Source organism: Pleurodeles waltl, chromosome 2_2, assembly GCF_031143425.1.
Source record: "Pleurodeles waltl isolate 20211129_DDA chromosome 2_2, aPleWal1.hap1.20221129, whole genome shotgun sequence".
Lineage (NCBI taxonomy): Eukaryota > Metazoa > Chordata > Amphibia > Caudata > Salamandridae > Pleurodeles > Pleurodeles waltl.
In genome coordinates, this window is record NC_090439.1 from 757,063,451 (window position 1) to 757,076,719 (window position 13,269).

Consider the following 13,269-nt stretch of genomic DNA (forward strand, 5'->3'; position numbering starts at 1 on the left):
ATATATTTAGGTAACTCCTAATTGTCATATTTAACTCTCTTATAGGGCCACAGTATATGGTGCAGAAATATACCCATGACATGGAAAGTTAAATGTCACCTGTGGACTGAATCACTTATTTTGTCATCTACTAATCTGACAGAAAAAACATGGCTTCAGACCAACCAGTGTAGCCTGACTGCTGCAGCTTAAACCTGCAGCACAATCTTTCAAACTAACCATGTTTTACTGGCGAAAAACTCCCTTTTAAATAATAATAAGTATTTTGCGTGTATGCACATAGGTAGGCCTTGTAGCTCCCAGTGAAGGATGCACAATATTTTAAAATTAAACATGTCAAAATGTAATGTTACCATTCCCTACAGTAACAAAGACCCAAAAGTTATTTTCATTGTGGAAGGCTCTGTCTGTTCTGTAAGGAAAACTAAAGTACTTCTGCCAATTCAGGTTTGAAACAGGATAGAAAGATAGTTCAACCACTATTTTAAAAATGTATTAAAAGCCCTATTCAATGATAAAGTTGAATATTTTATAAATATTTTAGACAAAGTAACTTTTAGAAAGTTACCTTTTCCCTGCCTGAAGATCCCGGAGGCAGCCAGAGCGTGACCTTAATTAGTTGTGAAAACTGCTACCACAGCAGGAAAATGTCCTGGTCATAGGGTTTTTTTCTCCTCCCCTTGCAGGAAGAACATTTATGTTGGACCTAGAAATGTCATTCATTTTAAGGGGCCTGGCCTGTCACAAGTACATGTAAAGTGAAACCTGGATAAGGCAACCCTTTGTTCCCCCAGACAGGCTGGCTCGACAACTAGTCAAGGGGAGCTATCCCTCAGGAATGGTTTTGTGTGACCACAGGGACGGGAACTGCTGGCCAAATCTCTTGGTGGGACCACAGGCTCTGTATAAAGAACAAAGAGTTTCTCAATTTTAGAAGTAAGGTGGCGTTGTTTGCTGCAATAGTGTGCAAGTTTGCCCCTGGATATTTTGACTCCCTTGGTGATGGAGGACCTAGGAGCCATCCCCTTTCACCAAGATGCCAGCCTTCAGTGGGTTAATAAATTATAGTATCATTGAGATTAATGCACAGCTAGGTGATTGCGGATTGAGTTATAGCGCAATGTTTCATCTACAACCACATTTGTTTGTGTTCCCTTCAAAAAACGTTTCCGCATAAATGCAAAATCACTCTTAAAAGTTTTTGATGCTCAACAGTTTAGGAGAGGGGTTGTATACTTTGTGTTTGATAGAGCTTAGAGACAGAGTTTAGAGATCACCATTTTAAAAACCTATTTACGTATGCAATTATTAACATTTATTTCCGTTAGGTTCAGTAGACAATGCGTGGTTGATAAAGACAAGAGAAATCAATGCCGTTACTGCCGTTTGAGAAAGTGTTTTCGAGCAGGAATGAAAAAAGAAGGTAATAATTATATCTTGATACATTTGTATTTGTATACATATTGTACATATGTGTATATATTTGTATACATTTGTATACCTGGAGAATTACAAGAAATCTGAATTATCTTCTGGGGTACGAATGTGCCAATGTTGGCAGCATGGTGTTCAGTGCAGGGGCACATTGTACAGTACTTCCGTTTCCTGCTTTCAGAATTCAGGAACTTGTGCGTATCCCACGCAGATTTATATTACTACTTGAGGAGAAGTCACAGTTCTCTGCCCTCCTCACAGGGGCAACCTTACTCCTTGTAAAAATATTTTGACACAGCCCTCTGGGTCCATCTCACGTGACCATCTATCCTGGACTGGTCTTGCCCTTGAACCAGCCCTGCAGTTTCCAGGACAGCCTGCTTCAAGTCTCCACGGAACATCCAACGGGTTTAATTCAAACAGCCCTTCAAAATATTAGTGTGGGGGATAATGTAACGCACTTGTGCGTTAAGATACATGTAGGTGGGGCTCCTGAGTGATGTAAAAAGCACACACAGTGCTTATGGAAATCTATGGTAGTCCTGTATGTTGATGAACAGAACATGTTTTGTGAATTTACATTTAAATTGTGTATATTATGCATGGGAGTGTATATAACATTTAGCTAATATCACTTTTTTTTAGAAAACTGCCTGGTTTCCATGTAAAATGTATGGGGTTGATTGTGTCACATTTTCTGCAGTAATTATACCAGCTCTGGCTAGTAATGCTAGACTGTGCGGTTTTTAGTTGCGTGATATTATATCGCATGAGAAAATATGGATGAATTTGTAAAAAGTTTGGTACATTTATTCGCAATAAACTTATCCCCCCACTTCTTCGAAGTCCCTTGTGAATGCCCACTTCAGGTAAATCTAGTGTGATGTTCGGTTTGCGTAATAAATGCACATGTTGCGTACATTGCACATATGTGCAACATTCACACACATAAATGACACGACTGTCGATGCTTGTGGATCATGGTAAATGTATACATGCATTCATTACATTTTTTCAAGGCCTTCGTCTGTGAATCGTTTCCAAGGACAAAACCTCATTATCCATATACAGCAGGAAGAGGCACCAGATGCCGGAAAATTCATAAAAGGAGACTGGGGCGCACTGCTGTCTGCGCTTTAAACTGTTTTTTTAATCAACCACTTTTCGATTAGGCAAGCACAATTGTTTCAACAATGGTTTGAGATTAGGCCTGGCCAACATTGAAATTATGCCGGCTGAACTAAACACTGCACAAAAGTTTTAAATGTTTTTGAAATTTCACCTTACAAGTTTTGCCTAATTTTTGCATTCAGGAAAGTGATTTATGTAGAAATTGTCTCACAAAAAGTCTTGTTATGCTCGAACTAGTCTTCTGCCACTATCTCAATGACTTTTTTTTTACTCAAAGTGTGCCCGCGGGTAAAAAAAGTAAAGTAAGATACTGCAAACCACATTTTATGCTACACTTGTGCTCTTATGCAATGGTGCAAAACATTCATTAAATGTTCATGGAATTAGACAGAAAATATTACACAATTTTTGTAGAGTGCACACACATCTGCTGCTTGATTGGTGACTCTTTTACAAACTATATATAATATAGTGACCTGTCTGAGAAAATCACCTGCACTCAGCATAAATTGAGTGTGATCATGAAGATTATTTAGGGGTCAGCAGGGGTCAGCTGCGACCCCTGCGTGCTCCTTGCTACTCCTGTGCAGAAGCAGCTCTCAAAATAAAGGGAAAACAGGGCTGAGAGCTGTGATTACCCTTCACACAGCCCCTCCTTGTGGATCTCTGAACACTGGGGCACAATAGCACAATTGGGTAATGGAAACAGTAAGTTTCTAACCTGGAGGGTACAGGTGCAGGGAATATGTGCAAAAATGGCATAAAGAAAAGTGTGTTTCATTACACCAAAATCACAAGCTCTTATAATGGAGGACCTTTAAACTAATCTGACAGATACCAAGGAAACTCGTTTTCTACTCTTCACATGAACTATTACAATTGATTTCTGGTATCTTTATGTATGGAAATATAAATCTGTTCCACATTGAAGTGTATTTCCAGAGCCATATGCAGGCCTCAGTTTCACACCTGGAATATAACTGAGTTCCACCATTCAAGAGTGACTTTCCCTCCACAAAGCTCTTTCATGTACCAGTGATGGATTAACATGCTTACTGTAGGTAAGGAGTAAGGTGAATAGGGTAATCATTTGACTCCTAATCACAAAGACATATCTTTTCCAGTACTGAATTTTCCTTTTACTAATCATTTTTTTCCAGGAGTGATTGCATAGTAGGATTAATTAAGCTAAAGCAATTTTACATGTCACGGAATGCACTATAGTGGTGAAAAAAAATGTAGATTAGAAACATGAGTGTTCATGAAATAGAACCATATTTTATCCCTAAAGATCAGTTTGCAGTGTTGTGTGCTCCGAGTGGTGTTACAGGGCAGGCCTGAAGTGTGCTGTTGTCACTGTGTGGGTGTCAGTACTAAAGTTGTAGGCTAGTCTTTGGGTACATTGTCACAGGTCTGTGGACCCACGGAAGGCCTCTTATTCAGTTTCTAGGTCAGTTAGTGGTAACTAGGCAGTTATATGGTGATTTACTATTCTTTACTACTTGTGTCCAAGTACCTTAGGTGTTGTTGTAATGCACATTGACTGCCAAGTATTTCTGTATGGTGTGGTTGAGCATTTAAGTTGTAGTCTAGGAAGAGAGGAGAGTTTGGAAATCTGATTCAGTAAAACACCAATTCATAGCATTCACTAAAAGTTACTGTCCAGTTAGGGCTACGTACAAGAGATCTGTATAGAACAACTTGTAGATTAGCAAAAATAAACATGGACATTTGAACACAAGGTCCTACTGTCTTCTAGGGTGGGAATACAACACTAAACAGTTTAAAAGCACTTGCTCAGTAAATCAGTACCTTTTCGAACAACATAGGCATCAATGTACATTACTTTTATGTAGGAAGTATTGTGGGCCTCATTCTTAAGATAATTTACACATGAGTGACATACCCAGTTCAATACCTTGAGTGCCATTTACTTGCCTAAAAGAATTATGGGCCTTTTTCCTTTTCAAATGATTTATTTTGCTGCTTTGATAAACAGTTTACTTGTGAATATGCCGCAGCTATATGCACAGTCCATGTATATATGCCACTTGTGTTGAGAGGTCTTGCAGCTGTCACCACATAAAGCTGCACCGTGGCACCATGGTGCCCCCTAGTTAACACATGGGTGGTGACTCCATTAGAAATTATCTTCATTAGTTGTTTTCTTGCTATTTTTGAAATATGCACCTATTGTATTGTAGTGGTGCCATTTCCTGTGATGTCTCCAGGTTCAAAGTTCATGTGGCCTCACTTTCTGTGATGTCATGGGATGTCATAAATGATGGAGTTCCAAATGGTGCATGATATCAGTTTCCCCACCCCTGGCTTTTTTGTGTGAATTGATGTCTATGGATGAGATAAAAGCCAAAAGACAATATACTGTAATTTAGCTCATATATATTTTTTAACGCCTCTGATACAAGGATTTGTAAGCAACTAGTTCCATTATGATCAATCTTTAAGAATATTTCCAAATGACTTCTTTTAACCACTGTAAATGGGCATTTGTGTATTAGTGTGTAATGCATCATTTCATCTGAAAGTAATAATAGATGTCAGCTGTCTTTAGAAAAGAGTGTCTCTTCGTAAAGGATGGGGCTGATCCACAACAGTGTTTGAGTGTGAAGCAGTATACTACAGGAGTAAATGTGGGCTAGCTACTGAAGGCTTGAGCGGGATGCCTTGCACAGATTGAGGTACTCTAGGACCCTGGAGCCAAAAACAAGACAAGCTTTCATGCGGCTTCTGCTTGCCACCCGGGCTCTAACATCATGTGCAAACGATTAAAGACAAATGTTACTTTTTAATGTAAAAGAGGAGAGAGAAAAAGATATCATCTAAGAGATGAATTGCACAAAATGAAACAATGAAATCCGAAATCAGTCTCAGCTCTCCCACTTGACCAAATTCTGTGAGCCTAGCATGGGCGTCCGCAGACATTTTTTCGGGGATGGGGGTAGCATATATATATATATTTTTTGGGGGTATAATTTTAATGTCATCCACCCTGAGGCAGCATAACACTGTGGCGGCTGTAGTGTTATGCTGCACTGTGAGCCTGCACACCAGGCTTTACCTAAATCTGGGTGAGTGCAGTGCCTCTTCTTATTCCCTTCCCCCCACGGGCGCCCATGGAGCTAAGATAAATATTTTATTTCACTGTGCTTCCTTATTCTTTATTAGTGTACATGAGAGCACCTTGAAATATACAAGTTTAGGATGTGCGCAGTATAAAACAAGCATTTCCAATGCAATGGGTCTCACATTTGCTCGAGTTGGAGCCATTAGCATTGTAAGCTCCTAACCGAACTGTTCTTGACACATAAACTGAAAATGAAAAGTAAAACAGTTTCACATAAGCAAGTGGCCACCATGAGCGTGAAGGACACACACAAAAGGAAAGAGACGTTTGCTTGCAGTCAAACATATTGGTAAAAGTGCATTTATCCAAGTAACCAGCAAAAGTACAATTAATTATCTGTGTAACAGGGTCGATGTCATGCAAAGCACTTGACTATTGCCCAGCGAGATCGTGCTGTATAGGAAATAAAAAGAAAAAGTAGTCCAGAAGCCATTCGGAAAACACAGAGCCTCGTAGTATACCAGTGGTCTTGAGGAGGGCTAAACACAGGAAAAGGCATGATGTATGTATGCCTTTCACTAATGAAATCAAGCGAATTTTAAAAGGCAATCCCACAAATGAACCAAACTGATGGGTGTGACGTGGGCGTGGTTAAAAGCCCACAGAGAGATTACAACAGGGGCACAGCGCTTTCTTTTTGTACTCATTCCATCAGACTATTTCCTGAATATTACGATTTCAGATATTTAGAAGCCAATTCACAAAGACTTTTGAGAGTACTTACAGCAGTCACTGCCCTAACGAACTTGAGCCCCCCCCCTGCAAAATACATGGAGCCCACTCCAGCACGACTCACTCATGCCAGCTTACTGTGCAGAGGGCCCCCCACGCCAAGGGAGCTGCAGGGGCCTTTGTTACACCCCTGACAACAGTACTGTCGAAGTACTACCACATATATTGGTAAATTAATTTTCCTTTTACACCGATGTTTTGTAAAGACTGAATTAGTTTTAACAAGCACAAAAATGTAAGTGGAAGAGGCCTGCCATCTAGTGGCCATTGCCGCGTACTTATTTATATTGGATTGCTTTCAATTCACCCTTATCCCTAAAGATACATTTTCCCAGCGCATAACATGTAAAGTATAAATAAAAATGTACTGCTTTATTCAGTTTTGAGATTTAGAATTAAATACATATATTTCGTTATTTGTGTCCTTTGACGTGATATCACGCTTGTTATCCGATGCAATTGTGGAAAACTAATCACCTCGCTTTTGAATATTCGTGAGTTTTTCCAATTTGAATTAAAAACAATTGAAGTATTAGTTATCTCATGTCAGTGCCATATATTAGATGTAGGGAAGCAGGAGGTGCTGCAGCACTCTCAAGAAGACTTTGTAAGATTTTCTTATTCAGAAGGTGAATGAGCAATAAAGAGGCGTTTACATTTTGTTTTTCACTTGTCCATTTGCTCTTAGTTGAAAACAGAGGTCAAGTGTCAGGATATGTCTACTGATAGGCTCATTCAACATCACATTGAAACTTACTTTACTTTTCTTTAGTTGCAAAGTAAAGGAATTTTGTAATGTGAACCAAGTAACATTTTTGTTAGGTTGCCGGAAGTATGAAAGAAGACTGCAGTATCTGAAATGTTTCCTAACAATAACATGTACATTTTGCAAATTAGCTAAAAAGTTCAAAATGTATCAGAAGCAATCATTTCATATGAAGTAAGTATACTGCATTTTTGTAATGGTTAAGTGTAAAAGAACTGAAAGAATCCAAGCTTTTTTTGTGTGATAAACAAATTATAAATGAGCACAGAAAATGTGTTTTCACACGTTAATCGTTGTGTGCCACATAGATTTAGCAGTAAAGCTACATGCCTGATGCTAATAAATGAATTTAGTGACCATTTCACGGGGCCGATTCAACGGAAAATGTGCTCTCTGTAAATGGCAGTAGGATAGCACATATGCTTTAGTCATATATTCAGGACATTGTGTTCCAAACTGCACCACTGGACACCCACACACTCGGCCCCTACCCGCCGTTTCTCAGTTATTACACTTGCTCTTTGTGCAGCGCTTGGATTTGGCACCATCTCTATGACCTTATTGACGTAACGCTGATGGCAGCAGCCTCACTCTTACAAATGTTCCAGAGCCACTGCTTTAGTCATCAGATACTGATTGTATTTCCTGATGTTGCAGACTTGCTATTTAGGCGCTAGAGCAGTGGCATTCAAACTTGTTAATGCTGCGCCCCCCAGTGGGAAAAAAGAAATCATCGGACCCGATCAGAATTTTTCATAACAATTCTATTATGTTGCCAATGTTTAAATACGTCTGGATTTATTCAAACATTGCAGCTAAGTTCTGTTACCTCTTTACAAATGTAATAGACATTTTTCTGCTTAAAACAAAGCACTATTATCTGCATAATCGTTCTTTTGGCCAGAGCCTGGAGCCCCCTGGATCACTTGAGGCTCCCCTAGGTGGGCCTGCCCCCCAGTTTGAAGACCCCTGTGCTGGAGGAAACGACATATGTAGAGATGATTGCAGTTGTTTGTTTATACACTGATGGTACTTACCCGAATATTGCTGTAGGCGTCCAAACCGAACGGGACTGCTCTTATGGAAGTGAAATACAAGGCAACTGCATAGGGTGCAGCGAGGGATAGGAGGAGGCGGGAAGGGACGGCTTAAAGGAGTAGCCTTACAGGCAGCAAATGTGGCCCCTTCATCAGAGAAGTCTGCCTAATCTCTCCTAGCCTGTGGCGGACGTGTTCTTGCAAAATCCATGTTCCCTAAACTGCAGTGTCTACAGCTCTCTCTCAAGTGGTCTCTCACACATATGTTGTGAAGGAGGAGAACTAGATATTTAGTGTAATATTGTATTTTTGATGGGATGTCACAAAGAAATGAACCACTGGCAAGTAGGCAGGTGATTTGATAGTGAAATAGTATTTTTTCATTATACATTCCCCTGGACAAAGCAGATTATTCCAGACACACCACTGTACATAGTGTTTACTCCCAATTTGCTGAAGCTAAAGTTGGGCGTATGACATTTAAAGGTATTGCTTCCCAGCATTTCTGTGTGCTATAGTGTTAAGACTTTGACTAGGCCTTACTGTGTTTTGATTTATTTCAGTTAACTGGAGTTGAGCCTTACTTTCTTCCACTATTGGTTTTGCTTACCACTTTGCCTTGTTTTTCCTGTCAGTAAAATGCATTTGTTCCAAAAAAGATTCTCGGAAAGTAATTTCCAGTCGTCTTGTTTTTCACCCCTGAAAGATGTTATGTCTGTGTCTGCTTTGCGATATCTCATCCATATATATCTCCGACTATTTCTTGTATAGCATTTCCAATCTTAAGTGTCAACTTGTTACTATGTGCAGCCCTTCTGATTGAATGGCTTTGAAGCTCAAAAAGAGAACTGATGGCATTCCATGACTGTATGGCTAAGGTCTTTAGTACCAACATAAACAACAAACTGGAGAGCCGTCATGCAATAACAGATCGCCTCTCACATGTCCAGAGTTTAAACCTTCAGAACTGGATGACGTGGGCACCTCTAGGAACGAGGTTTGCCTTTTGTCATTCTTCCTTAGAACTCTATCTTATCCTTCTCGGAAAGTGCACAACTAGTCTCATACCTTTTTTAATCCTTCACATGAACAACATGAGTAAAATGGCTTCTCTGTTTGCATTTCCTTCGCAGAATCATGCCTCTGACACTTGCAACACAAAGACTGAATATTCTTCTTGCAGTGGCCATCTCCCGAACTGAATGCAATCTCTACAGGTTAACGAACCGGGATGATAGACGAAGTCCAAACTTATTGACTTCCCTGCCTCGTCCTAGGCCTGACGTGCACAGGCCAGGCCTTGTCTTCTCAGCTGAAACCTTCTCCCTCTACAATTTCCCCTAAGAGTAGAAGTTTTGTGTTTTAAGGAAACTCGTGAAATTGCTTGTGTTCTGGTAGGCTTAGGTATTACATGATGAAGTCACCAAAGATTCGACTCTCCCACCCGAATTCACAGTACCCTCCTTTCTTTTCCCGAAAGACTATCATTACAAGTTATGTGGGGCTCCCAGTGGAGCGATACCCTACTCGTAAATCCAGAAACACTGGGGTGTGGTGTGCTATTACCACATCCGTACCAGGTTTCTCCCTGAAATGAGGCATAACTTCAGAAATTAGTGTGTGTTTGCAATGTCTGCCTATACTCCCTGCACAAATTCTACCAGCTTGCAGAATGTAAACTCTGCAGCCGTGTGGGTTTTCCTACAAAACCTGTAAATTCAACTTGACCAATAACACCATTTATCAGTCTAATTAAGATTTGCTAGACACATGTAATGACTGCAATGTGCTTTTAACAGACCCAAGGCGGCATCAAAAAATAAATAAAAGAACAATAAACAGACACCACGAACTGTTTGTTTCTGCATAGACATTATTAAAGAATTGACTACAAGTACTGTATCAATATGTATTCTGCCATTACAATCAACTCAATAATAATACACCTAAAAATGTCTTCAGTTTTTTAGTTACCATTTAGTTGACTTGCTCAGCTACCCTTTTCCCTTTTTAGAGTCGAGCGCAAAGCACTCCGTCCCTGGTGCAATCTCTCTGTGGGCTTTTAACTACGCCTATGTCAAGCCCATCAGTTTGTTTAGTTCGTGGGCTTGCCTTTCAAAATTAGCTTGATTTCATTAGTGAATGGCATGCATATGTCACGCCTTTTCCGGTGTTTAACCCGCCTCAAGTGCACAGTTCAACCACTGAAAACACACGAGGCTCGATGTTTTCAGTATGGTTTCTACTCTATTTTTCTATGTATTTCGTTGGCAGCGTAATCTTGCTGGGCAGTAGTAGATCGCTTTGTATGACATCGACCGTGTTACATGGATATTTGCACTTTTGACGGTTACATGGATAATTGTACTTTTGACGATAGATTTCACTGCAAGCAAACTTCTGTTTCCTTTTGTGTGTTTGCTTTACGCTCATGACTGCTGTCAGCTTGCTTATATGAAACTGTTTTACTTTTCAGTTTATGTGGCAAGAAAAGGCTGATTATGAGTTTACAACTCTAATAGCTTTAACTAGAGTAAATGTGAGACCCATTGCAAATGCTTTTTAAATAGCTCTTCATTGAAAGTTTACAAAACAGATATCACAGAACAATGTGCTGACATACAAATATTAGTCTAACACAATTAGACAAATATGAAAGGACAGAAGATACAATATTTGCCCAGAATTAAAGGGCAGTACTTTGGAAATTAATACAGCATCAGAAATAGCATCTGAGGGAATGTGTTGTGGGTTAGTGGGAGTATCACACAAAAAGGGCGGTTGTAGGCTTGCCACATGTACTAAGGGGCGAGAGTAATCAGTGAAGATGGTCTTATAGGTTCCAGTCATTAGTCCGTAATGAGCTTAGTGAAGTGCTGTGATACTGGGGATGCGTGATACATTCCAGAGTTGAAATAGTCTCATGTTGACCATCTATGGTGGCATTAGATCTAGTCCTGAGTGCAGAGCCAGCAATATATTGTCCCAAGCTGCGATGTGTGTATGCTTACCAGCCCTATATCATATACATCTGGTTACGTTTTCCTGTGCCAACCAACATAGTTCAGACCTCTATGTGTGCAATGATGAGAGAATATCAGACCTCCAGTTCACTGCAATCATGCGTTTGGAGAGTTTGAATGCTAAGTCAATACATTTGCTGATTGGTTTGTCCATATTAGAATGAGACATTAGGCTGATTAGACACACTGTAGGTGTATCAACCGCACATCCTCAAGTTACCTTTATGATCAGCTTGCATAAATCCTCTTGAAAGGGTTGGAGTGCAGCTCACTTCCCCATCATGTGGATGAAGTCTGCTTATTCCTTGTTGCATCTTTGGCATTTATACTTGGTGTAGCGGTGCTGATGCGAGGTAGGTCTGGTGGAAGTAATTCAATTTCAAGAGCTTCAGGTGGGCATTCCCGGAAATCTTGAGTATGTGGTTTAGGATTGCAGACCAGTACCTCTCAGAGAAAGTCTGGAGGCCATGGCTCCCTTGTGCCTTACGTGCTACCAAAGGTTGAGCTTGCCTCAGCCCTAATGGCAAGTTTACGTTCACATTCCTATGACATTTCAGGCTCCATGTGAGCAATGTGCTGGCCTCTGCCCTTAATGACCAAAACGATCAATAACCCTGATGCAGCTGGGTAAAGTGCACATTGAGGCCCTCTTTGAGGAAAAGCTGTTTCAATTAATGACTTATCATGGGTACAAGCATTGCCATCAGAGCTATCATTGTAAAAGGCCTTTGATTGGAGAGGCTTCATGCCTAACCCTATTCTTCCAGATTTAAATGCATTCATAATATGACTGCATTGCATGACCCACTGTCTTCCTTATGTCGGATCTTGTTGGCTGTCTGCAAGGGGCACCTGAATGATGCTTGACATGTTGCTGGAGGTAGATCAGTTGCTGCATGGGAAGCTGTTTTCTCTTTAACAGCTCCAGCTCAAGGGTCACCATCTACAATGACAACCAAAGATGCCATCAGCTCTGTGGGACTGTGTCATTTTAATCCTCACAATTTCAAGTTTAATTGCTTAGCTCTCAGTTATTAGAGAAAACAACATAAAGCCTGCCATAAATGAAAAAGATGGTGGATAGGAGCACCAAAAAGAAAGAGCATTTCAGGAAACAGCATAGCCAGAGACAAGCTCAGGCCATGAGCGAGACCAGTTTGCATTTGCATAGAGATCTGCAAAGAGAGAAAGTGGATATGAACCTTGTCTGGTTAAAATACTTCTTGATATCAATAATTGTCACCAGAGCAGATAAACTGGCGTACATTACTCTAGTAAACAAATCAAAATCTATAAGATGGATGCTGGCTGACGCCCATGATGAGCATGCTGCATCAGCTTCTCCACTTGAAATGTTAAAATTGCTGAGCATCTTCTGATCTGCCCATTAGAGAGTTCAACATGTTGTGCCAAAATGGACATGTGCTTATCTATAGCTCTTGATTCACAGACATGTTAACAACCTAATTAGTTGTGTTAATAAAATGTAATGCTGTGAATTGACTGGAGATGTTGAACCCAGTGCCAGAAACCTAGACAGGCAAATTTATCCACCAACTTTGACCATTAATTATCTGTATTAAAAGATGTCTTAAGTTGGCATTTGAGGACTGCAATCATAGCTTTACATTTCTGCTAGTTTGGTGCACACCCTTAATTTGTCAGAAGTACTCCAATGCTATTAAAGGCTTACGTAGCACATTTTAGTAGGTGCGACTAAAGCTGTATCATCTGCATATAATCAATATGGTGTAGGTACCCTGTTCACCCGTGGGCAGTCCACTCCATGTTTACGCAGATGAGCAGGCAGATTGTTAAGAAACCCTAAGCAACAATGAAGCTACTAAGCAACCATGTCTGCCTGTCTTGGTTACAGAAAAATATTTTGTTTGCCTCCTTGTCTACAATGTACTACATCTATCATAACAGAAAGCGCCAACCTTAGTGCAATTGAACTTATGAGTACGTTTCCGTTAATGTTATCAAATACTGACCTAAGTT

General features: G+C 40.2%; 1 protein-coding gene across 5 annotated transcripts in view; it reads left to right on the forward strand.

The window, feature by feature from the left end:
- The window catches only part of HNF4G (hepatocyte nuclear factor 4 gamma), a 423,834-nt gene that overhangs the window by 342,947 nt on the left and 67,618 nt on the right, over positions 1 to 13,269 (forward strand). For all 5 annotated transcript variants that reach the window (XM_069220374.1, XM_069220373.1, XM_069220376.1 and 2 more), the window contains one exon: positions 1,329 to 1,423. In XM_069220374.1, coding sequence (XP_069076475.1) covers positions 1,329 to 1,423 — 95 coding nt within the window. The remainder of the gene's footprint in view (positions 1 to 1,328; positions 1,424 to 13,269) is intronic.